Raw genomic sequence first — 27183 nt, 5'->3', positions numbered from 1 at the left:
TTTATGGTCCTCTAATTGCCCCGTCTCATTCTATTCCTGAGCATATTAAGAAGGACATCTTGGCTGGGAAGGATGTGAATTTGGCCTCCATCCTTATCGCCTCCCAGGACATCTTGGAGAATCGGATCATTAATTGCGGGCAGGTTTCGGTGGTCTTGAAGGCCAAAGACGCCAGACTTAACCGCAAACTGTCCATTCCCGAGTTTGTCCTGGCCTTTAGCCTGTATCGGGACATTGTTTGTTCAGCCAATCCATCCATCCAGGAGGAGCTTGATACCTACCTGTATCGCGTTTCGGACCTGGGCCACAAGTACGGTGGCTCAGCGTTCTACGACTATCACAGGTCCTTTTCCGCTAAGGCAGCAGCAGCCCTGTCGCAGTTTCGGTTCATGACTAATTGGGCCGATCTCGACATGGAGCTGTTCTGCCGTAATTTTGCCGGTCTCAGGGCTCCCTCCTGTGCCTCTTGTCAGTCTATCCTCCATTCCTCTGACTGGTGTCCCGATCAGGCTCATCCTTCCCAGCCGGGAGCTGCTCCTAGCACTTCAGGGGCCGCCAAGAGCTTGGCAACTCTAGACAAGCTAGGCAGACCAATTGTCTATTTAGGTAGCAGCCAAGTCTGCAACAACTTCAATGCGGGAGGTTGTGCCTTTAACGCCTGTCGAGCTCTTCATATCTGCTCGGCGTGCTTTCGGGCCCATCCACGTTCGGCCTGTACCAGGAAATCTTCTAAGAGCTCCTGACTAGCCGACATTGATGTAGACCTTCTGGCTGTTCTGCTGCAGGATCACCCAGACCGTCTTTTTGTGGCTTTCCTCTTGGCCGGGTTCAGGGAGGGCTTCCATACAGGGCTCATCACCCTGCCTCACGGGTCATGGGAAGGTCCCAATTTGCGTTCGGCTTTCGGTGACCCGAAGGCCGTGGATGCCCTTCTTCAATCCGAATTTGAAAAGGGTTTCATCATTGGTCCTTTCCTCCACATCCCGTTTCAGTCCTGGCGGATCAACCCTATTGGGCTGGTTGTAAAACAATCTTCCAATAAAAAACGCTTCATCTACGACCTGTCAGCGCCTCATATGTCATCCACCCCAAGCCTGAATTCTCTCATTCCGTCTGAGGAGTATTCTATGCAATACTCGTCGGTTGAGGAGGCAATTCAGCTCATCCTCCAGTCGGGGGTTGGGTCTTGGCTTGCCAAAGTAGATATAGCTGACGCCTTTAAGCTTCTCCCGGTCCACCCGCATATTTGGAGGTACTATGGTATCAATTGGTCGAACAGGTTTTATTTTGCCAACCGCTTAACCTTCGGGTCCAAGAGCAGCCCCTGGCTGTTCGACCAGTTTGCCAGGGCTCTCCATTGGATCCTGGTACATCACGGAGGTCTTCCCATGGTAATTCATTACCTGGACGACTTTTTGCTCATTGAGAACCCTCGACTGGTCCCCTCAATTCCCACCACTCTCTTGGAGTTCTTCTCCCTCCTCCAGGTGCCTGTGGCCTCCGCCAAGACCGAGGGCCCAGCCACCAGGGTGACCTTCTTGGGCATCACGTTAGACTCCGCTAAGATGGAGGCTAGTCTGCCACCAGAAAAGTTGGCCAAGATCCGCTCTGCCATCTCCCGTGCGGTCAGCGCTCTGTCCCTGACCAAGGCGGAGCTTCAGTCTTTGCTGGGTCTGCTGAATCATGCCACGAAGATCATGCCCCAGGGCCGGTCTTTTCTGGCCAGCCTGTTGCATCTACTTTCCACAGTTCATGACCAGGATTCCGTTGTCCACCTGGACTGCCACGCCATCTCGGACCTTGCCATGTGGAACACCTTCCTTTCCGATTGGAACAGCATTTTCCTCTTCGTTCCCCACTGGGACTCGGCTTCCCCGATCATATTTTCGGACGCTGCCGGTTCCATCAGTTTTGCTGCTATCTTCAGGTCCCACTGGCTGGCGGCCTGGTGGCCTCCGGAAATCCGGGCGGACCCAGCTGCCATCAGTTCTTCTCCCGTCCTGGAATTATATCCCATCGTGGCTGCCGCCTTGGTCTGGGGCAGCTCCTGGTCCAACTTGCCAGTTCTGTTCGTCATGGACAACCAGACCGTGGTCGATATCGTCAATTCCAGCAGGTCCAGATCTCACAGGGTCATGGCCCTGCTGCGGAAATTGGTGTGGCTATCCCTCACCCACAACTTCCATGTCCGGTGTGCTCACATTCCAGGGGAATCCAACACTGCCGCTGACGCCCTGTTCCGTTTCGGTTTTTCCACTTTTTTCCAGGAAATGCCTGAAGCGGATCATTCCGGCACTCAGGTCCCACCGCTCAGCTCATTTATCCTGGATTAGCATCCTTGGTGGTCCAGGCAGAGAGACTGGTCGAGGGTTCGTTATCCCACAACACAGCCAGGAATTATCGGGCCGGGTTTACAGCTTTCAGCAAGTTTTCTCGAGAGTTCCCAAGGGGTCAGCTGGAGGAAACCTCATATGTCATGGCGTTCATTGCATTTTGCCACACCCGCCTGTCCTTATCCCACAACACCGTCAAGCTATATTTAGCGGGGCTCCAGCATCATCGCATGATCGCCAGGCCAGATGGGGGTTCCATCCTCGCCTCACAAGCCATCAAGGCAACACTCAGGGGTCTGCAGAAGAAGGGGAGGGGTCCGCGCACCCGTAGACAGCCGGTGTCAGGGGAATTGTTCAGAGCCCTATCCTTGGCCTTAGACGGCAGTCCTTTTGGGCCCTCTCTTAGCACGGTTCTGAAGGCTGCTATTTACCTCGGGTTCTACGGCTTCCTCAGGCCTGGTGAATTTACGTCGGGCCCCGGGCGTCATAGCTTCCTCCAGAAACGCCACCTAGTCTGGAACACAGACCATTTTGTCCTCTATCTCCCGTCCTCCAAAACCAACCAGTCTGGTCCTCCCACGGAGATTAGGTTTTTCCCTTCAAGTAACCAATGGTGCCCGGTCAAGGTTCTGTGGCAGTTGTCGTCCTGCTTCATGGTCTCTCCACTAGACTCCCCTCTCCTGCCTTGCATAGGTAAGCCACTCACCACATCGAAATTCATGTCCCTCGTCCGGTCTCTGATGCAGGGGTTGGGTCACGACCCCAGCACTATTTCAGGTCATTCTTTCCGCATTGGGGCTGCGACGGCAGCTTCTAAGCATCAGGTCCCCGCACATGTCATTCGCTGCATGGGGCGTTGGCGTTCGTCTTGTTTCGCCCATTATATACCAGACTCCCAGGCAGAAATCTCTCAGGCCTTCTGTACACTGGCTTTGTAATGTTCAAATAAAACTATGTTACCTATTCAGAGTCTTTGGCCCCTTTTCTTGGCGTACCCATGGTCGTGGCTCCCGCCACACCCCAGCCACTAGGTTCAGGGTTAGGGTTCCCTCTTCCTTCTCGCCATCTCTAGCCCTGACCATAAATAGTTAAGGCTGAAGCTCAGCCTGTAATTGTGGGAGGGGCATGCAGTATTTAGGCCAGCACCTACCTCACTCCAGCCTGGCGTTCCTGCGGCGTGCCCCTCCCTCCCCTTTCTTTTACTCTCTCCTTTGGGTATGCCCCCTTTTCTTGGCGTACCCGCGGTCGTGGCTCCCGGCACACCCCAGCCACTAGGTTCAGGGTTAGGGTTCCCTCTTCCTTCTCGCCATCTCTAGCCCTGACCATAAATATATATATATATATATATATATATACACACACACACACACACACACATTTTTTTTACATGTCTGGTGTAATTGTATTTTCCCATCTGCGTTTAAGGATCTATTAGGGGCCTCCATTTCACATTACATCAATAATTTGGCCTGGTAAAATGCTGGGGTTTCTAACATAAACATTACTGATCCCATATTAGTCACTGGGGTTCATTCTGTCTTTCGTTCTGTCATTTGAAGGCTTCTGTGCTTCTATAATTTTTGCTATTTTTCTTGAATAGTGGAGATAAAAATGCTGGCGTGAACCCAGCTTAATATGCAGCCCTTACCAAACAATTCCACTTTACTTAAGTTCTAGGGGTTTTCTGAGGAAAACAGTAACTTATGTTGGGGAACCTTATCTATTTGCACATGTTATTTTCACTTATTTAGGAGTCTGTAGTAATTAGCATGTATTACTATGGAGGGGGGGGGGGTTGTTTAGATGCACTTGGTTGATTCCATTTTCACTTTGCGTAGTAATTTTCCAAAGAGCTGTAGATGAAACATGTATGATGTGGATTCTGATGTCATATGCAGTGGTGAAAATATTATTATGTCTGTGAAGGTTCTCATTTATCCAGGTCATGGTATATCTGTAAAGAATAAATCAAGGCAACTGGACTTACTGTAGATTTCTTGAAAACGTTTCACTCGTTCTTCCAACGAGCTTTCTCAATTATGAGTGACGGTACAAAAATTTTCTGGGAATAAATATGTAACTGAATCATTTACCAGATGTTGATTTAGTTACATATTTATTCCCAGAGAATTTTTGTACAGTAATTTAGAATTGAGAAAGCTCGTTGGAAGAACGAGTGAAACGTTTTCAAGAAATCTACAGTAAGTCCAGTTACCTTGATTTATTCTTTACAGATATAAAATATTATTAGTCTTATTAATGTAGAGAGAACAGCTTTGCTGCTCCATGAAAAAAAAAATTATGAGCATTGTAGCCACAAATAAATCAGCAGCTGCCATCAAAGGAAATCTGAAAACATTAAATAAATAGGGTGTGGAAGAATGAATACAGAATCTTGCTTTACTGTAAACTATCAGGCCCTGATTTATCAACACTGACATGCTACGCTGGTTTTGATGTTCTGTGCAGTGCTGGAGCAGGCCTCATCATGAATTAAATGCCTCCTCTGGCAGCCCATGCTTCAGACTGAAATCTAATCCAGCATGTATCTGGTGTAGATTTTAGTCATTATTTACCCTAGTTTTGGGCATAAATAATTATAAATGTGCAGAGGATGATGGCTCCGCTCACTGTAGCCCCCCCCCCCCCCTTTTTTTTTTTAAACCTGGTGAGGGCGGCATAAAAATTCTAGTTGCCACTAAAAAATTTGCGATAGCATTTAGCAAATGTAGGGGTAATGATAAATTGCATCCATCAGCTTATCATGTTGCCAAGTGGAGGGGCAGCATGTCTCAGCTCCAGGTGTGTACTCCTTTGCTCCAGGGCTGTACATGTGCCCTATGGCTACTGGGATCACTAAAACACCAGACACCTAGCTTCAGTCAGGCAGTGATGGTGGGAGGAAGCTCTCCTCATGAATACACCAGACCCATAAGCTACTGTAGGTGCCTGGTGTATTCTTTCAGTGATCCTAGCAGCCAAACGACACAATACCTTTTTGTGTGTGGATTTTGTATACTAGGAGTACGGATATAGAGCTAAGCTGTAATATACCCCCATAAGCTGACGGATGTGCTTTTAAAGTGAGCAGTGTTCCTGAAATCACACAGGTAAGTTAGTACATTGGTAAATGAAGTTGTAATTTTTTAAAATTTATTTTTGCAGGATATTATAATCCATTGCCGACGTGCAGCTACATCAATAGCTGTATGTCCTTCAGCACCGTATTACCTTGCAGTTGGATGTTCAGATAGTTCTGTGAAAATATATGATCGCCGTATGCTTGGAACAGGTATGGCAAACATAAATTTAATAGCAATAACATTTAAGGCTGGCTTTAGGTTTCAAGGCACCCTGTGCAAAAGTCATTTTGAGGCCTCGAGCACACACACCTCTCCGCAACCATTATGGGGTATTAACCCGGCTGAACCCGGACATAACCTCTTCTTCACTCATTTACCATGTCTGAGTAGAACATCAGAGCTTTTCTTGCTATTTCATCACTACCGATGATGTACTGTGTGGAGACTTCCACCTAGCAGTGAGCCTGGTGACGTCACCGGCACAAATGGGCGGTCTTTAGCACTGCACCAGGCTAGGGTAGTGGTAAAAACCGCCCATTAGTGCCAGTGATGTCAATGGGATCACTACTAGGTGGAAGCCTCCGCCTAGCATACTGATAAAGTGACGGGTACATTACCGGAAGCAAACAAACAGTCCTTGTCCTTCACTTTGCAGTGCAGGGCAAGGGGGAGCATCAGAGCTAGAAATGCTCCAATGCTCTACTGATGCATACTAAATGAGTGAAGGGGAGCTTATTTCCGGGCTCAGCTGAACCCGGACAACCCTTTTAAGGGGTTAAAGTGGTTGTCCAACCTGTAATAAGTGATGGTCTATCCTTAAGGATAGGCTATAAATAGCTGATTGGCATTGGGTCTGACATCTTTTTTTTTGTTTGCATGTTTTCCTCCTTGCTTTCTGGAACCATACATTTTGATGTTTCCGTTCACATAGCCATATGATATGCTTGTTTTTTGTGGGACAAGTTGTATTTTCTAGTGGCACCATTTAATATTGCACAACAATGTAGTGGGAAGCTGGAAAAAAATACAAATGGGGTGTAATTGGAAAAATATACAACTCTGCAAAGTTTTATGGCTTTCATTTTTACAGCATTTCCTCAGCTGTAAAAATTACACATGAGATTCATTCTGTGGGTCAGTATGATCACAGCAATACACATCTGTATAGGTTTTCTTGTGTTTTAAAGGGAACCTTTCATCTCCATTATGCTGTTATTGCGAGAATTCTGTACTTTTACAGTACCCATAGGGCAAACCAAGAAGACATGGTTACGCCTCCTGCCCATGACTGGCAGGTTTCTTTCATATTAGTAATATGAAAGAAAACTTCCAGTCATGGGGAGGGCGGGGCCACAATTTTAATTGGACTCCTCTCCCCTTCTAGTTCTGGGGTGCTCTGTGAGGTTTGCCCTGGTAGTACTGTAAAAGTACTGAATTCTAGACCAGAAGTGACCATCTGCCAAAATCAGCAGGTCTGTCACTATACTATACTTCCCCTGTGCAAGGGCAGAGAAAAAATGTATATATTTTTTTTAACCCCCAAAAGTTTTTTTATATTTACATCTATGGAGCTGTGTGAGGGCCTATTTTGGGGGGGACGAGCTGCAGTTTTTATTGATACCATTTTGAACTGAGTAAAACTTGATCACTTTTTATTCATTTTTTCCTATTCATTAATCACGATGACACTTACGATGAGAGATTGTCCCTTCTCCAACCAAATAGGCACAGGAAGCAAATAAATAGGATCCTGTTCAACCTCAGTGTCTTCCTGTCTCTTCCAGGTGGGAAGAGGTTGCAACAGCACTGCAGCATTTGCTGTAGGTCCGGATCTGTATGTGGGCAATGCAGGTCTGGCTTAAACACTGGAATAAAGAGCCTATCATCAGGAGGATATCTCAGTATATAATGTTTGCATCCAGACCTTCCTTGGTGCTAGGGGGTGCGGGTTTGCATGGTCACCGGACACTCATGGGGCCAGATTTATCATTACACTGACAGCTCACTCCACTTTCACATATGGCTAAAGTCAGTTTTAGCCAAGTCAGATTTATGATCGGCCCTTTAAGACTGTAATAAATGTGGTTTGACGGTAGTAGCTTATCTGTCAGTAAGCAGCTTTACAAAAAAGTCGCACATCTTTACAAAAAAGTCGCACGTCCTTATGAAAAAGTCGCATGTTCTATTAAAAAGTCTCATAAGATAAGCATGGTCCTCACTGGAGTGAAATTGCAAATTTTTTTGCGACTTTTTAAATAGTCCCAATAGTAAATCTGTCTAGAGATTCATTTACATAAGAAAACACGCCCACTTTCAGAAAACTGGCGAGCATAGTGCAGAGCAGAAAAAAGTCGCAAATTTTTGCGCAGTTTTAGTGTTTGCGCATTTTTTTGTGACTTTTTCACTCCATTATTCTGACTTGAGCTAATGATAAATCTGGCCCATGGAGTTTCTCTGGTCTGCAGAGCAGCTGCTGTTCCGATATGTTCTGCTCCAGTGTGCAACGTCTCAAGTGGGCATGATTGAGGTGGCCCGCGAGGGAGACGGCTGGAGATAACGCCTACTTCTGGCTTGGGCTGCTTCGGGCGCCAGTGGTGATGTTCGGTTGGTGTGACAGATACGAGGCTGAAGTCGCCCTTTGATCTGAGGTCTGAAGATAGGGAATATAAGTGGGGTAATTTTGTGTTTAAATGTCAACCTGCAAAGATGTCAGAAGCAGGAGACCTCATGGACACTGCCCAGTGTCTGGGAGCTGTAAGTGGCTGTGAGATAGTGGTTGATACAGGAACACTGTTAGTTGTTGATCCTTGCTTATGTTTATTTCCTTCTTCTGGTATCCAGAGTAATAGAGATACTGTAGTTCTCTGAAAGCTAAACCTGCACCTAAATCCCGCAAGTGTGTAACGTGTGCTGTGAATTTGGCTGAATCCTCCTCTAAAAGGCTGTGTTTTAAATGCCCCTCTAATATAGCAAAGGACATTGTACCTTTTATTAAAGAAGAAATGAAAGGGATTCTGGTTTCGGTGCCTGCATGTGAAGTTGCAAGCCCTAAGAGCCTTCTGTTTTTGAACCACAAAACTAACTATATTGCCCGTACGCTGCCCAGGCTTTTTGTACTCCACACTCTATTCTATCAGGACTACTGGTGTATATGGACAGTTTTGTCTTCAACGTGGACAACAAAATCAAGCCTAAGACACAAACAGATCTCTGCATTCTTGCGGATGAAACATCCAATATGGCGTCTCTACCACTTACACATGTGGAAGACAAAACTTCTCAATCCTCCTGTATTCTAGACTCCCAGGATCTGAGGATCTCTAGGCTCCAGCCGAACCTGGACTGAAAACGTCTTGCTGTAGAAATAGTGGCACCCTATCTTTTTCTATTGTCACTCACATGCAAAGCATCTATGCAGAGCTACAACAACACAGTTCGCGCCTTGACACCACAGACTGGAGGGTTCAAGAATTGCAAGATGCAACAGTGTCCAGCTGCAACTGGTGTCTAGAATAGTCAACCAACCTGAAACCACAGCGCCGGGAGATCTGTTGTCCATATGTGAGAATACAATTCCTCAAGCCCTGGGGCTCTGTCGTGCCTGCAAGGTGCACACAGAGTAGGCCCTGATCTACGCAATTCAGATGGAAATAATGCAGCAGGGTCCAGGCCCAGACAAACCGTTGTATGGTGGTTGTATTTTACTGACAAGACGGCTATTCTGAGGGCCTTTAAAAGCCACAAAGATGCCTTTTTAGTAAGAGGAGTGAAAATTCTCATTTTTGGAGATTTTTCAGGGGAAGTTACCTGCATATGCAAAGCATTCTCACCTATATGTTCACAACTCTACCAGAACAATATGAGGTTTGCTCTCCTTTACCTGACAGTTCTTAGGATTTTTAACCTGGATGGATCCACAATTAATTACTTGTCCCTATCGGATGCTGCGATCGCCATAGATTTTCAAGTTATGAATCCTCAGTCAGGGACTTCGAACACCACACAGAGTTCACCTCGTAGTCCACACAATTAGTCCTTGCCTATTCAGCATCACACAATATGTGGTCCCGTATTGACTATGTTGACTACGGTATGTTTTCCTGTCCCATACTCTGCAGCGGAGAGTAATAAAGCCAGATATCCATGATATGATTATCTCCAATCATACCCTTATCTCACTACCTTTACATGACTGTGTCCCCAGTGGCTAAAATTGCTCTGCAGTTTGTAGTATTAGACAGATTTTGACGGTTCTTGATGGTAGTATCTACCTCTCCAAATCCACCTCGGCTCCTTTGTTACTGACAATAGATGTGGAGAAGGCATTTGATGATGTGAGATGGGATTGGTTAAGCACTGTTCTTGACAAGTTCCAGATTGATGGGCCTTCCGTACTTTTGTCTGTGCCCTATACACTGTCTCAAGAGCACGGGTACATATTCCGGGCTTTTTGTCTTCTCCCTTTCTGCTTCAAAAAGTTACATAGCAAGGTTGCCTACTTTTGCCTCTCTTGTTCAACCTGACCATAGAATCTTTGGCCCAGCGATTAGAGGACTCCTTTTTGTATGAGGGTATTAGAGTGGTCAAAGAGGTAGTTAAGTTTTTTATGTTTGCTAATGGCATTTTGTTGTTCCTAGCAAACAAAACAAAACATTCTCCAGCAGCTCAATACCTTTGGTTCTTATTCTGGCTTCAAGGTATATGCAGATACATGTGAACTGCTCTCCTTGGGTTCACCATCCCAGACTACTGCATCTGCATCTGATTTACCCTGATTAAAGGGAACCTGTCATCTGGATTTTGTGTATAGAGCTGAGGACATGGGTTGCTAGATGGCCGCTAGCACTTCTGCAATACCCAGTCCCCATAGCTCTGTGTGCTTTTATTGTGTAAAAAAACACGATTTGATACATATGCAAATTAACCTGAGATGAGTCAGAGCTTGAAAATATGACTCTTCTCTGGTCACCCAAGTAAGATATGACTCTTTTATGTTAATTTGCATAAAAGGCGGGAAGTACAAAAATGCATAATACTTATTGAATTCGTCTGCAAATGAAATTAAAAGTGTAATTTATATGTTTAGGGTAACACAATGAACATTTAGAAACGCTCAGTGAGGGTAGCATAGTAGAGGTGACAGGTTCCCTTTAAAGGTCTCCCAAGCTTATATCACATACCTAAGTATCCAAATAGGGAGAACCCCCAAATCTCTGTTCTTTAAATTTTGCACACTTCTAACAAAGATGAAAGATGAATTAAAGAGATGGCAAAATCTCCCCCTCTCGTTCATGGGTTACTGTCATCTCATAAAGATGACTAGTTTCCCGAAATTACTATATCCACTTCAAAGTATACCCCTGCTCCTGAGGCATAAAGATATAAACGCATTACATTCAGCCTTCACCTCTTTCATATGGGTGGAGATCGTCCACGTGTAGCCTTGGGCAAGTTAATGCTTCCACTGGTATATTATGAAGTTAACCTGCCAGATATTAGAATTTACAATTTAGCGTGTCTTCTACCTCATAGTGTGGATTACATTGCTCCAAATTCGCTATTCAGCCCTACCTTCCACTGTTAAACATTTTCTGGTCCTTCGGGACACTATTGTAGGGAGAAATGAGGTTCAAAAGATCTATCGTCAGCCTTTCCTGACAGGCCCGCTTTGAGAGCATTCAGAATTTAGATAAGGCAGCTGAAACAAAATGTTTGAGAAATGGAGAACATTGGGTATCATGTGATTCACTGATCTTATCCATGATACGGAACCTAGATACTAGATTTTCTCTGAAATATCAAAAAAGTTTGGACTGCCTTCCCTTATCAACAGATAACTCATTTTGTCCGCAATCGTTTGAATAGCGTGCAATCAGAAGTACACAACAGTCCTGTAGACGTGGTGATTGCAAGCAGAAAACTCTTTCTATCTGCCTATTATGAGGCTATTAGGCAAGTCATGAGTGAAAAAATAAAGCTGTTGCTATTTCCCTATTGGAAGAGGGAGCTCTGAAGATCTCTTTGAGGCTTTCTTACGAGGGTGCAGATAGGTTAATGAAGCTGTCACCTGTGAGAGATAGAGAGAATGTGTATGCTGCTATTTATGCTTTTTTTTTTTACTTATTTTTATAACATTTTCTGAAACAAGACATACAAATAGGCAAAGAGGGGTAATATACAGGTACATAGGATGCATAATATATGTCATAAACATGTACATTTAGCAGTCGATCCAAATGTTTTTGATCATTCTAAGTGATATCTGCATAGAGAGGAGAAAATATAGTCCTTAGAAACTGAGGTAAGAGGCTAGACAAAAACCATAAAAAGGGGGGGATGCTCATCTGAGTTAATGTGACTTTCTTTAGGTGATGGTACACTATACAGTACATTGGTCCATTAGGTGAGAATAATATTTGCACAGAGTCCTCCGACACCTCCAGCAGAGGTACATGAATGGGATCGTTGTCATACTGGGGAGTTTCCGAGAAGGATTTATTCCTGGTACCAGGTTGTGTAGTGGAAGCTTTCCCGTATGGCCTGTTTTATGTTTGATGGTAACATAGTAATAAAGCTTTCCCCTGTCATGCTTTTATTAGGGAGTTATTTTTTGAGTGTTCTGGGTGTGTAGAGAATGGTTGGTGGAGAAAGACCTTTAACGAGAGTGTGGGGAGAAGTGAACTGTCTAGGGTCAAATTTGTGTAATGAGAGGAGTCTTGTAGCCAGTTGAGTACTATACAGAACTGTACGGCCAGGTTATACATTTTGATGTTTTGGAAATGTATGCCTCCATTAAGTTTAGGTTGTTGCAGAATGTGGAGTGCTATACAGGGACATTTTTTGTTCCATATGAAGGACTGGTATAAGAAGTTAATGTGTTTATTGTCTTTGGGCCTTAAGATAATAGGAAGAGATTTAAGGAGGTAGAGGAGCTTGGGAAATTCCATCATTTTCAGTAGGTTGGCTCTGTCCATGTAAGATAATGTAAGTTTTTGCCAAGATATGGTTGTTTCTAAGCTTTGTATGTATGTCTTAATATTTGCGTAGTATAGACGAGATGGTTTATGGGTGATGCTTACTCCTAGTTAGTGCTTAGGTCTGCCATTTAAGAGGGTATTGAGATGTCCACAATGGGCGAGCAGGGCCTTTTGAGGAGAAGGGCTTCTGTTTTTTTTATATTTAAAAAATATTGTTGGCCAATCTCCCTCAGACCATCCAGTAGTTTAGAGAGAACCTGTTTGGAATTATGTATGATCAGCAGGATGTCATCTGCAAAAGCTGCCACCTTTAAATTAGCTGGGCCCAAGGGGATTCCTTCAAACAAGGGAGCCTTGTTTAGATATTTAGAGGATCTATAGATAGGTTGAATAAAAACTGTGATATGGGGCAGCCATGCCTGGTCCCTCTAAATATGTAAAAAAAAAAAAAAGAGGATTTAGGCCATTAATTGTGAGGGTTGATTTGGCATCCAAGTGAATTAGAGACCCGAATTGGGAAAAGACAGGGGCAAAAGAGCGGTGTTCGAGGATTGTATAAAGAAAAGGCCAGGCTACTTTATTGAATGCTTTTTCTGCATCAAGCCTCATGTGCAGTGTTACTGGCTTTGTTGGGAGTTGAGCCAGTACCATCGCAGCTCTGGCTGTTCAGATATTCTTAATGGAGTGTGTGCCCTTTGTGAAACCGGCCTGCGATTCGTGTAGTATATGAGGAAGTATGGTCTGAAGGCGATTGGCCAAAACCTTTGTCATAAGTTTGTAGTCTTGGTTCAATAAGAAATTGGACGATAGGACTGGGGGAGAGTGGGGTCTTTGTCTGGTTTGGGTATAATTTATAGTTCTAGAATCGGTGAGCGAGTCTGGATTTAGCTTCATGATATATGGTGTTAAATAGATTGGGTAAAGTGGGTACCATCTCTGGGGCCACTATTGTGTAGTATTCTGATGGTAGGCCGCCTGGCCCTGGTGTTTTAAGAGTTGGAGCTTGAGATATAACTTGGTGGACTTCTTCCTTAGTGAATTTAGAGTCGAGATGGGATTGTTGTTCAGTGGTGAGCATGAGTAAAGTCAAAGATTGGTGGAAGGAGTGTATTTTGGACATGTCTGTTGGTGTGGCTTGATATAGGTCTCCATAGTAGTGGAAAAAAATAGATATGTCATCAGGGTTTGTGTGTAGCTGGCTGGTTTGAGGATCTTGTAGTGTAAGTATAGGTTTGTTTACTCTAATTGGTTTGACCAGTCATGCCAAAAGGCGTCCCGGTTTGTTGCCTTGACGGTAGAAGTTATTTTGGGTTAGTTTAATTTGCCAGTTGGCCTGAGTTTGGATAAAAAACATCCAGCATTCCTTTTACTGTGGTATATATCTGGTAGTTTAGTGAGGTCGGGTTAGTGGTGTACTGTTTTTGGGAGTCTAATAAAGTAGTTAACTCGTTAAATTGTTTTTGGGTTTTTACTGTTTGTGGGCAATGTATGATAGAATATGTCCTCACATCACAACTTTTGAGGCAGCCCAGAGGAGGGGTGTGTTTTCGCTATGTGTGATGCTATCATCTCAGTAATTTGCCCAATGGGTCTTTAAAAAAGTGCGGAAGTCATCAGAGTTAGTCAAATATGTTGGAAAGCACCATAGGGCAGTTTTAGTAGCGGGATTTATAATGTGAAGGGTTAAGGTGATGGGGTCATGGTCAGAAATGGTTATTGCTTGTATCGATGTGTCATGGATTTTTTTCAAATAAAGAAGTTAAGGTGAGGATGTACCGTAGTCTATTCAGGAGAAGGATTCATGTGATGTCGAATGGAATGTGTACTCTTTTGCATTGGTGTTGAGTGTCCTCTATGGATCACAGAGATTTAGGTGGTTCATGGTTTGTATAAGGGTGCAAGTTGTTAGGGGTGGTATAGTACTGGTGGAGGGGGATCTATCTAGTTCCAGGGTGATGGTGGTATTGAAGTTGCCACCGATAATAATGTTTTGGGCGTTTAGTTGTAGTGGGTGTGAGAAAAAAGTTTCTGGTGTTTGTTTGCGGCATAGATATTAACTGGAGTGTAAGGGACCTTTTGATATCGGCATTTTTATTTTTGAATATCTCCCTTGAGGGTAATATGTTCGATGGATGATGATGATGACACCTTTTCCCAGCAAGCAAGACCATTGAGTGGAGGCGTCTTGGGCTGGAGGATCCACGCATGTTAGGGTATGGCTGCATGAGCTAGGGACAGAGCAGAGGAAGCATAACAGTTTACACAGTAAAACAATGCAAATAGTTGGCTGTTCCTAACATTAAATTGCTAACCAAAAGCGGCATTCACTTCAGGATGCCTGCAAAACAATAAAAAATTTTAATTTCCATGTAGAATTATAGAGAGAGATAGGGAGAAAAAAAAAAACTGTAAGAATTATTAAAGGACTAGCAGAAGGACCCGGCTTTGCACGGGTATATTTAATCTATTTCATTTAATGTTTGTGTGTGTCGTTAAAAGATATTGAAAGTGGGGGGCGGAGCCTGACCTCGCTCGATGGCGGCTGCTTGAAAGAAGCGCTCCCGCTACCAAGCTACTAATAAGTCTGTTCTTATGCACTATCCCGCCGGCAAGTTGAAGATCTAACCAAGGGATTGCCCCAGAGAGTCATCTGGCTCGCATAAAGCTCCGAAATCTCTCTCTGACATGGTGAAATACCTACATAAGTCTCCGGCCCAGTCTGCTCCACGCGCCTTTAAGATGGCGCCGAGGAGCCTGGAAACAGATCTTCCCTGCACAGAAGGCCCTAGAGAGGACTCTGATGTAGATGCAGAGGCTAACTCCATGCTGCAAGGGGTGAGTGATTCATCAGCCCTCACTTGAAACTACCTAGACTGGGCCCTGCAAAGAGCACTATACCCTATTGCTGTAGACTTTTCAGTCATCAGGGCATACATACGCCACATAGGCGACAGGGTAGAGGCCCTGGAACAGATGAAAGAAGTGCTGATTACTATCAACTCGACAGTTAGAAGTACCCTGGGGACTCACTGCAATGCCATAAACAATTCCCTGATGCTGATGGAAGATCAGGAGAATAGAAGTCATAGGAGGAACATTCGGATACGGGACCTACCTGCGGACAAAGAGGACTTGTTTGCCGTTATGCAGGCTTTGTTTAACACCTTACTGGGCCCAGACCATGCTGAGACCATAATTGTCAAAAGAGTACATAGGGTGCCACTCCCCAAGCCTCCCCCTTCAGAAAACCCCAGGGACATAATATGTGGACTACTAAGTTTCCGTGACACTGAGGCCATTTTACATAAATCTAGAGAATTAGGTGAAGTTCTACTGGAGGGTGCAAAACTACAAGTGTTCCAAGATCTTGCCACCTTGACACTTCAGAAAAGAAGAATCCTGAAACCTCTTACGGATCAATTGCGCACATCAAAGATCCCTTACCGGTGGCTTTTCTCCTTTGGCCTCGCTGTCACCTCTGGCAATTGGCGCATTACTGTCTGCACTCCAGAGGATTTGCAACAGCTGTGGGAAGCCCTAAATCTATCGCCGGCAGAAGTTCTATTTTGGCTGCCCTTGCCCCAGGACGAGGAGCTACCTCCACTGCCAATCCCACCTGCATAGTCGACGGTCCGGAAACAGAAAAACCTGAGAGGCAGGAGATCTTCTCACAAGGACTCTAACGGCTGAATGCTAGGTCCTCACAAGAAGATATTTCTCGGTTTAGGACATAGGTGTTCCTATTATGTGGGGTAATAGTGTCTTCTGTTCCCTTCTCTTTTCTGCTCTGATCCATAGAGGAAAGGCATAGCCCACACTTCTCAAGCTATTCTATGTGCTAACTAATGGGATAGTTCCCCTTTGCTTCTTTTGGCCCATCAGGCTTAGGCTACTTTCACGCTAGCATTCGGGGCTCCGCTTGTGAGCTCCGTTTGAAGGGGCTCACAAGCGGCCCCGAACGCATCCGTACTGCCCTAATGCATTCTGAGTGGACACGGATCCGCTCAGAATGCATCAGTCTGGCAGCGTTCAGCCTCCGCTCAGCAAGCGGACACCCGAACGCTGCTTGCAGCGTTCGGGTGTCCGCCTGGCCGTGCGGAGGCAAACGGATCCGTCCAGACTTACAATGTAAGTCAATGGGGACGGATCCGTTTGAAGATGACACAATATGGCTCAATCTTCAAACTGATCCGTCCCCCATTGACTTTCAATGTAAAGTCTGGACGGATCCGTCTGAACTACTTTCACACTTCGAATTTTTTCTAAGCTATAATGCAGACGGATCCGTTCTGAACGGATCCAAACGTCTGCATTATAGGAGCGGATCCGTCTGTGCAGACAGCAGACGGATCCGCTCTGAACGCTAGTGTGAAAGTAGCCTTACCTTAAAGGGGTATTCCCATCACAGACAATTGGGGCATATCGCTAGGATATGCCCCCATTGTCTGATAGGTGCGGGTCCCATCTCTGGGACCCGCACCTACAACGAGAACAGAGCGGGGAGAGCTGTGTCTTGAAGGATCCCGGATTTCCCAGGGTCCGTCCACCACCAAGCGCTGCTCCCCGCTGCTCCCATAGAAATGAATGGAAGCGAACGCACTGCCCCTGCTCCCATTCATTTCTATGGGGCAGATGGATATATTCGAGCCAGCTGGGCTATTTTTGGCGGCCCATAGAAATGAATGGAGGGCGGCTGCGCATGTGCAGTGCGCCCTCCGTTCATTTCCCCGCTCTGTTCTCATTGTAGGTGCGGGTCCCAGAGGTGGGACCCACACCTATCAGACAATGGGGGCATATCCTAGCGATATGCCCCCATTGTCTGTGATTGGAATACCCCTTTAATGGTGGCTTGGTCAGATCAGGTTACACAGATGTTCGTGTTTACCTCCCCCTACTAGCTCCTTCTGGAGCTTTCTGTTATGCTGCTATTCTAATTTTACTTTCCTTGCTTATTTTCTTTGAGTTTCTTTTACTGTTTGAATGTTGGGTCATGGAGCAGATGGAAAATCCATCTCTTACAATTTTAATGCCTAAATGATGGCAGCCTTGAAGCTCAATTTCGCTTCCTTTAATGTATATGGCTGTAATAATCCGGTTAAACAGAGCTGTATCTTTTAAATACTGAAAAAAGCGGAGGCAGATGTTTTTATGCTCCAGGAAACACGTGAGCATATACTGAAACTGTTACTTTCTTTTTATCAGTCTTGGAATCATTCCTGCTATGACCTCTCTCTTCCTCAAGAAGGGTCAGTATTCTGATTCATAGAAATTTTCCTTTCTCAAAACTATCTGAGGTGGCGTACCCTGAGGGGAGATATATACTATTGAGGGGAATGTTGCGAAATGTGGAGGTCACATTGTGCAATCTCTATGCCCCTAACACAGGGATAGTTCATTGGCTGCGGGAGATACTTCATACTATCTCCGTTTTTACTTCCGGTTTGCTAATTATTGGGGAAGACCTCAACGTTGTCATTAAAGGGAACCTGTCACTGGGATTTGATGTATAGAGCTGAGGACATGGGTTGCTAGATGGCCGCTAGCACATCCGCAATACCCAGTCCCCATAGCTCTGTGTTCTTTTATTGTGTAAAAAAAACGATTTGATCAATATGCAAATTACCCTGAGATGTGTCCTGTACGTGAGATGAGTCCAGCGTGAAGGAGCCCAGAACCGCCCCGCATCCTCAGAATCTCCTCCTTGCTCCCCGACATCAGTCACAGGGAAGGAACACAATGACGACACTGCACATGCACTAGCTCGCGCATCGCGCATTACGGCGCTCTGGCTTTCTGACGTCGGGAAACAAGGAGGAGATTCTGAGGATGCAGGGCGGTGCTGGGCTCCTTCACGCTGGACTCATCTCTTGTACAATACACATCTCAGGGTAATTTGCATATGGATCAAATCGTTTTTTTTACACAATAAAAGCACACAGAGCTATGGGGACTGGGTATTGCGGATGTGCTAGCGGCCATCTAGCAACCAATGTCCTCAGCTCTATGCATCAAATCCCGGTGACAGGTTCCCTTTAACCCTATCCTGGTTTCCTCCACTCAGAGATCTGCCATCTCGTATAAGGCACTTAGAGGTATTCATGGGAAACTGCAAGAACTCTGAGCGATATCTGGAAGTCTATGCATGCAGATAGGAAGGATTACACCTTTTACTCTATCCCCAATATGTCTTACCAAAGACTTGATTACTTTTTTATACCTGATAGATACCTACCCGTAAATAGTGCAGATATCCATTGCATATCCGTATTCGACCATGCACTAGTTTCTTTCTCCCTGAGTATTCCTGTGGGGTCTGGGAGGGAATGGACATGGCGGCTAAATCCTACGCTGTTAGATACCCCTTTTCACATTAGTTCGTTATCTAAGAAACTCCAAGACTTTGTACTCAATAAATCTTCAGAGTCCTCGCCCGCCTCTGTCTGGGAAGCCCATAAGGCTGTCATCCGTGTGAGCTCATTGCATTAGGATCCCATATTAAAAAACAGAGTATGGCACACCTAACATTACTAGTGTTGCAAATAGCGGCCTTAGAAAACACTCACAAGAGATCTCTGGCTGTGAAGGATCATGAGGCTTTGGTGGCACTATTAAATGCAAGGACTGCTCGGGCTTATCTCAAGGTAAAATATAAGTATTATGCACATGGGGATAAGGGCAATAAGATTATGACAGCACTTATTAAAAAACTTACTGAACAATCTCATATTAGACAGACGAGAGCTCAGGATGGTAAGACCTTGAGCACTATAACGGAAATGGCAAATGTTTTTACCTCTTATTACCACTCACTTTACAGTCTTAGCCCACAGGAAACACCTGGCACACTCTCCACTAGGTTGGACCATAAAAGACAGTTTCTTTCTTCCCTCAACTTACCCACACTGTCCACTAAGGATTGTAAAACTTTGATAGCCCCCATTACCTTCGCCGAGATCCAGAAGGTCCTTAAAATAACTCCGACAGTTAAAAGTCCAGGACCTGACTGCCTCGCAACCTCCCATTACAAAATGTTTTTGCCGGTTTTGGGACCTCAGCTGGTGTCTTACTTTAATGCTCTTCTTTTTGGATCACTCCTTGCAAGACAGGCACTTGAGGTTCATACAGCAGTTCTTCCCAAACCTGGCAAAGACCCGAAAATCCCTTCGAGTTACAGGCCCATCTCTCTACTGAATATTGATGTAAAGTTATGGGCAAAGGTCTTGGCCCATAGGATTGCCCCTTCCTCCAGAAATGTATCTCTCCCGATTTAATCTGGCTTTGTGGGGGGTAGAGAGTGCAGAAACAGCACCTTTAGAGTTCAGCAGGCACTGGAATATGCTATAACTACCAACACCCAACTCGCATTCCTTAGTACTGATGCTGAGAAAGCATTTGACTGGGTGGACTGGAGATTTATGGAAGCCACCCTTCAAAGATTTCCCTCTCAGTTCATATCGGCAGTTCTGTCTCTTTACTCCTCTCCTCATGCAAGGGTCAGAGTGAATGGGGTGCTTTCCCCTTCCTTCCCAATTTCGAATGGAACGCGGCAAGGCTGTCCATTATAGCCCTCCCTTTTTATCCTTTGCCTGGAGACGTTTATACAGGCCTCAGAGAAGACTCCAATATACAAGGCTTAGAATCAGAATCAGAATCAATTTATTTGGCCAAATAAGTTTGCACTTACAAGGATTTTGAACTGGCAGTTGCTCGACAGACACAAACAAAACAGTACAAGGACAGACAGTATGGATAGTACAGGTCAAGGACAGTAAGTTTTAGTAGCAATAAACAGGGAGAAGTGTTCGTTTTCAGTTCTATGCTGTAATGCTTTCAAGTCATAGCAGCTTTAGCGTGGTTCTGCATTAAGCAAGGGAACTGCCTGAGGGAAAAAGCTGTTCCTATGCCTGGAAGTTTTAGTAGCCACTGAACGGTATCTCACTCCTGAAGGCATAGGCTGGAAGATGGAGTGAGCAGGGTGAGAGGGATCTGAGGCAATCTTAGCCGCTCTCTTTCTACACCTGCTAGCGTGAAGATCCAGCAGGGAAGGAAAGCTACAGCCAATCCTTTCCGCTGTTCGGATGATGCGCTGCAGTCTTTTCTAATACTGAGCAGGAACCGAACCATACAGTCATAGATGATGTCATGATGGATTCGATGATCGCGGTGTAGAACTGCACCATAAATTTTTGTGGTAGGCCAAACTTTTTCAGCTGCCGTAGGTGGTAGATCCTCTGTTGCGCTTTCTTATAACATTTTATTTTTATTGAAAATTTTTCATATATCAGGCATAAAGATCACTTATGTCAATATACACTTCTTTTCCAATGTATACATAAAATGATAGACATAATATTGAGTACTTATTATTCATAATCATGCATAGAATACAGTAAACAAATTTGCATGTTATTGTGTACCAAAATATTTTGTCTTGAGAGACTCTTTATTCCTAGATCAGTAAGGACCGAAGTCTTTATTAATAATCTTGAGATTCAGAGTTGGATTTATAATAAACATATCAGTGATAATTATAGAACCTCGGGATTCATTTTATTAACAATCTAGGAAGGACCGTAATCTTTATTAACCGCCTCCGGACCGCCTAACGCAGGATCGCGTTCCGGAGGCGGCAGCCCTGCGCACAGTCACGCATATATGCGTCATCTCGCGAGACGCGAGATTTCCTGTGAACGCGCGCACACAGGATCGGAAGGTAAGCGAGTGGATCTCCAGCCTGCCAGCGGCGATCGTTCGCTGGCAGGCTGGAGATGTGATTTTTCTAACCCTTAACAGGTATATTAGACGCTGTTATGATAACAACGTCTAATATACCTGCTACCTGGTCCTCTGGTGGTCCCTTTTGTTTGGATCGACCACCAGAGGACACAGGTAGCTCAGTAATATGTTGCACCAAGCACCACTACACTACACCCCCCCCTGTCACTTATTAACCCCTTATTCACCCTTGATCACCCCTGATCACCCTATATAGACTCCCTGATCACCCCCCTGTCATTCATCACCCCCCTGTCATTCATCACCCCCCTGTAAGGCTCCATTCAGAGGTCCGTATGAATTTTACGGATCCACTGATAGATGGATCGGATCCGCAAAACACATACGGACGTCTGAATGAAGCCTTACAGGGGAGTGATCAATGACGGAGGTGATCACCCCATATAGACTCCCTGATCACCCCCCTGTCATTGGTCACTCCCCTGTAAGGCTCCATTCAGAGGTCCGTATGAATTTTACGGATCCACTGATAGATGGATCGGATCCGCAAAACACATACGGACGTCTGAATGGAGCCTTACAGGGGAGTGATCAATGACGGAGGTGATCACCCCATATAGACTCCCTGATCACCCCCCTGTCATTGATCACCCCCCTGTCATTGATCACCCCCCTGTAAGGCTGCATTCAGATGTCCGTATGATTTTTACGGATCCACTGATACATGGATCGGATCCGCAAAACACATACGGACATCTGAATGGAGCCTTACAGGGGGGTGATCACCCCATATAGACTCCCTGATCATCCCCCTGTCATTGATCACTCCCCTGTAAGGCTGCATTCAGATGTCCGTATGATTTTTACGGATCCACTGATACATGGATCGGATCCGCAAAACACATACGGACATCTGAATGGAGCCTTACAGGGGGGTGATCACCCCATATAGACTCCCTGATCATCCCCCTGTCATTGATCACCCCCCTGTCATTGATCACCCCCCTGTAAGGCTGCATTCAGATGTCCGTATGATTTTTACGGATCCGCTGATACATGGATCGGATCCGCAAAACACATACGGACATCTGAATGGAGCCTTACAGGGGGGTGATCACCCCATATAGACTCCCTGTTCATCCCCCTGTCATTGATCACCCCCCTGTCATTGATCACCCCCCTGTAAGGCTGCATTCAGATGTCCGTATGATTTTTACGGATCCACTGATACATGGATCGGATCCGCAAAACACATACGGACATCTGAATGGAGCCTTACAGGGGGGTGATCACCCCATATAGACTCCCTGATCACCCCCCTGTCATTGATCACCCCCCTGTCATTGATCACCCCCCTGTCATTGATCACCCCCCTGTAAGGCTGCATTCAGATGTCCGTATGATTTTTACGGATCCACTAATACATGGATCGGATCCGCAAAACACATACGGACATCTGAATGGAGCCTTACAGGGGGGTGATCACCCCATATAGACTCCCTGATCACCCCCCTGTCATTGATCACCCCCCTGTCATTGATCACCCCCCTGTAAGGCTGCATTCAGATGTCCGGATGATTTTTACGGATCTACTGATACATGGATCGGATCCGCAAAACACATACGGATATCTGAATGGAGCCTTATAGGGGGGTGATCAATGACAGGGGGTGATCACCCCATATAGACTCCCTGATCACCCCCCTGTCATTGATCACCCCCCTGTCATTGATCACCCCCCTGTAAGGCTCCATTCAGACATTTTTTTGGCCCAAGTTAGCGGAAATTATTATTTTTTTCTTAAAAAGTCTCCTATTCCACTAACTTGTGTAAAAAAATTAAATCTCACATGAACTCACCATACCCCTCACGGAATCCAAATGCGTAAAATTTTTTAGACATTTATATTCCAGACTTCTTCTCACGCTTTAGGGCCCCTAGAATGCCAGGGCAGTATAAATACCCCACATGTGACCCCATTTCGGAAAGAAGACACCCCAAGGTATTCCGTGAGGGGCATATTGAGTCCATGAAAGATTGAAATTTTTGTCCCAAGTTAGCGGAAAGGGAGACTTTGTGAGAGAAAAAAAAAATATATCAATTTCCGCTAACTTGTGCCAAAAAAATAAAATTTCTATGAACTCGCCATGCCCCTCATTGAATACCTTGGGGTGTCTTCTTTCCAAAATGGGGTCACATGTGGGGTATTTATACTGCCCTGGCATTCTAGGGGCCCTAAAGCGTGAGAAGAAGTCTGGGATCCAAATGTCTAAAAATGCCCTCATAAAATGAATGTGGGCCCCTTTGCGCATCTAGGCTGCAAAAAAGTGTCACATGTGGTATCGCCGTACTCAGGAGAAGTTGGGCAATGTGTTTTGGGGTGTCATTTTACATATACCCATGCTGGGTGAGAGAAATAGCTTGGTCAAATGCCAACTTTGTATAAAAAATGGGAAAAGTTGTCTTTTGCCGAGATATTTCTCTCACCCAGCATGAGTATATGTAAAAAGACACCCCAAAACACATTGCCCAACTTCTCCTGAATACGGCGATACCACATATGTGACACTTTTTTGCAGCCTAGGTGGGCAAAGGGGCCCACATTCCAAAGAGCACCTTTAGGATTTCACAGGTCATTTACCTACTTACCACACATTAGGGCCTCTGGAATATGCCAGGGCAGTATAACTACCGCACAAGTGACCCCATTTTGGAAAGAAGACACCCCAAGGTATTCCGTGAGGGGCATGGCGAGTTCCTAGAATTTTTTATTTTTTGTCACAAGTTAGCGGAAAATGATGAATTTTTTTTTTTTCTTACAAAGTCTGATATTCCACTAACTTGTGACAAAAAATAAAAACTTCCATGAACTCACTATGCCCATCAGCGAATACCTTGGGGTGTCTTCTTTCCAAAATGGGGTCACTTGTGGGGTAGTTATACTGCCCTGGCATTCTAGGGGCCCAAATGTGTGGTAAGTTGTTTGAAATCAAAATCTGTAAAAATTGGCCGGTGAAATCCGAAAGGTGCTCTTTGGAATATGGGCCCCTTTGCCCACCTAGGCTGCAAAAAAGTGTCACACATGTGGTATCTCCGTACTCAGGAGAAGTTGGGGAATGTGTTTTGGGGTGTCATTTTACATATACCCATGCTGGGTGAGATAAATATCTTGGTCAAATGTCAACTTTGTATAAAAAATGGGAAAAGTTGTCTTTTGCCGAGATATTTCTCTCACCCAGCATGAGTATATTTAAAAATACACCCTAAAACACATTGCCCAACTTCTCCTGAATACGACGATACCACATGTGTGACACTTTTTTGCAGCCTAGGTGGGCAAAGGGGCCCACATTCCAAAGAGCACCTTTAGGATTTCACAGGTCATTTACCTACTTACCACACATTAGGGCCCCTAGAATGCCAGGGCAGTATAACTACCCCACAAGTAACCCCATTTTGGAAAGAAGACACCCCAAGGTATTCCGTGAGGGGCATGGCGAGTTCCTAGAATTTTTCATTTTTTGTCACAAGTTAGCGGAAAATTATGATTTTTTTTCTTACAAAGTCTCATATTCCACTAACTTGTGACAAAAAATAAAAACTTCCATGAACTCCCTATGCCCATCACGAAATACCTTGGGGTGTCTTCTTTCCAAAATGGGGTCACTTCTGGGGTAGTTATACTGCCCTGGCATTTTAGGGGCCCGAATGCGTGAGAAGTGGTTTGAAATCAAAATCTGTAAAAAATGGCCGGTGAAATCCGAAAGGTGCTCTTTGGAATGTGGGCCCCTTTGCCCACCTAGAAGTTGGGCAATGTGTTTTGGGGTGTCTTTTTACATATACCCATGCTGGGTGAGAGAAATATCTTGGCAAAAGACAACTTTTCCCTTTTTTTTATACAAAGTTGGCATTTGACCAAGATATTTATCTCACCCAGCATGGGTATATGTAAAATGACACCCCAAAACACATTCCCCAACTTCTCCTGAGTACGGAGATACCACATGTGTGACACTTTTTTGCAGCCTAGGTGGGCAAAGGGGCCCATATTCCAAAGAGCACCTTTCGGATTTCACCGGCCAATTTTTACAGATTTTGATTTCAAACAACTTACCACACATTTGAGCCCCTAGAATGCCAGGGCAGTATAACTATCCCACAAGTGACCCCATTTTGGAAAGAAGACACCCCAAGGTATTCGCTGATGGGCATAGTGAGTTCATGGAAGTTTTAATTTTTTGTCACAAGTTAGTGGAATATCAGACTTTGTAAGAAAAAAAAAAAATCATCATTTTCCACTAACTTGTGACAAAAAATAAAAAGTTCTATGAACTCACTATGCCCATCAGTAAATACCTTAGGGTGTCTACTTTCCGAAATGGGGTCATTTGTGGGGTGTTTGTACTGTCTGGGCATTGTAGAACCTCAGGAAACATGACAGGTGCTCAGAAAGTCAGAGCTGCTTCAAAAAGCGGAAATTCACATTTTTGTACCATAGTTTGTAAACGCTATAACTTTTACCCAAACCATTTTTTTTTTTTACCCAAACATTTTTTTTTTATCAAAGACATGTAGAACAATAAATTTAGAGAAAAATTTATATATGGATGTCGTTTTTTTTGCTAAATTTTACACTTGAAAGTGAAAAATTTCATTTTTTTGCAAAAAAATCGTTAAATTTCGATTAATAACAAAAAAAGTAAAAATGTCAGCAGCAATGAAATACCACCAAATGAAAGCTCTATTAGTGAGAAGAAAAAGAGGTAAAATTCATTTTCGGTGGTAAGTTGCATGACCGAGCAATAAACGGTGAAAGTAGTGTAGGTCAGAAGTGTAAAAAGTGGCCTGGTCTTTAAGGGTGTTTAAGCTCTGGGGGCTGAGGTGGTTAACGAACTTAGAGTCTGAAAATTAAGTCACAAAATACATAGCATTAATATTCATGCATGGTATATGTAATATAGGATTCTATATAAATGTTGTAGACATGTATATGTTGTATGCCTTTTAATCTATCTAACAAAGATAACTGGGGGGAGGGTAGGATATAAACTTAGAGCCAGGGGGGTATCAGGGCTCAGGATATGAGCTTGACTCATCTGTATCTATGCTTAAAGTCTAGAGATGATCATAGAAACTTTAAGATAAAGTCATTTTTAATAAATGAGTTCCAAATATCCCATGCTGTATGATAATGGTGTAACTTGTCTTCTCTCAGTAGTCTTGATTTCTCAAGATTGTGCAGTATGTGCATTTCATTCTGCCATTCTGGAATTGAGGGGGGTGATTTCTCTTTCCGTAGTCTAGGAATTAGAAGTTTAGCAGCATTGAGGATATGTAGCATGAGGGGATGCTTAATGTTTGAGGAGCGGTAATCAAAAACGCTAAAGAAGAGTAGTCTTGGTGGAATTTCAGTGCGTGTATTGAAGATGTGACCTAGGATAGCAGAGATATTCCTCCAAAACACCTTCATGCATTTACACTGTTGCGCTTTCTTGATGATAGTGACAGTATTGTTGTTCCATTTTAGGTTGTTGGAAATTATGGTCCCAATAAACCTGAATGACTCTACTCGGGTTACTCTACATGCGTTTATGATTAGGGGGAGGTGCTGGGGGGGGGGGGGGGAGATCTCCTAAAGTCTATTATCATCTCCATGGTCTTAAGAGCATTAAGTACCAAGTTGTTGTTGCTGCACCAGAAGGAAAGCTGTCCCACTACATGCCTATATGCAGACTCATCCCCATTTTGTATGAGACCAACTACTGTTGTGTCATCAGCAAACTTCAGACGAGCTTGTCCGGATGCGTCACTACGTTCATCACATGGTCCGTCACATGATCCATAGTGATGTCGTCAAAGGTCCTATTCCTCACACAACAAGACAGAAGAGATGCCGGCTGCGCGAACAAGTGGATTAAGGTGAGTTACATTTTTTATTTTATTTTTTAACCCCTCCAGCCCTATTGTACTATGCATTCTGTATTCAGAATGCTATTATTTTCCCTTATAACCATGTTATAAGGGAAAATAATAAAGATCGGGTCACCATCCCGA

At 44.5% G+C, this 27183-nt stretch overlaps 1 protein-coding gene across 4 annotated transcripts in view; it reads left to right on the top strand.

Moving 5' to 3' along the window:
• Nucleotides 1–27183, top strand: part of DCAF6 (DDB1 and CUL4 associated factor 6) — a 1234054-nt gene that overhangs the window by 231626 nt on the left and 975245 nt on the right. For all 4 annotated transcript variants that reach the window (XM_040424129.1, XM_040424128.1, XM_040424130.1 and 1 more), the window contains exon 7: nucleotides 5499–5625. In XM_040424129.1, coding sequence (XP_040280063.1) covers nucleotides 5499–5625 — 127 coding nt within the window. The remainder of the gene's footprint in view (nucleotides 1–5498; nucleotides 5626–27183) is intronic.

Source organism: Bufo bufo, chromosome 3, assembly GCF_905171765.1.
Source record: "Bufo bufo chromosome 3, aBufBuf1.1, whole genome shotgun sequence".
NCBI classification, from domain to species: domain Eukaryota; kingdom Metazoa; phylum Chordata; class Amphibia; order Anura; family Bufonidae; genus Bufo; species Bufo bufo.
Note: the sequence above shows the minus strand (reverse complement) of the source record. Positions and strands in the feature narration are given on the sequence as shown.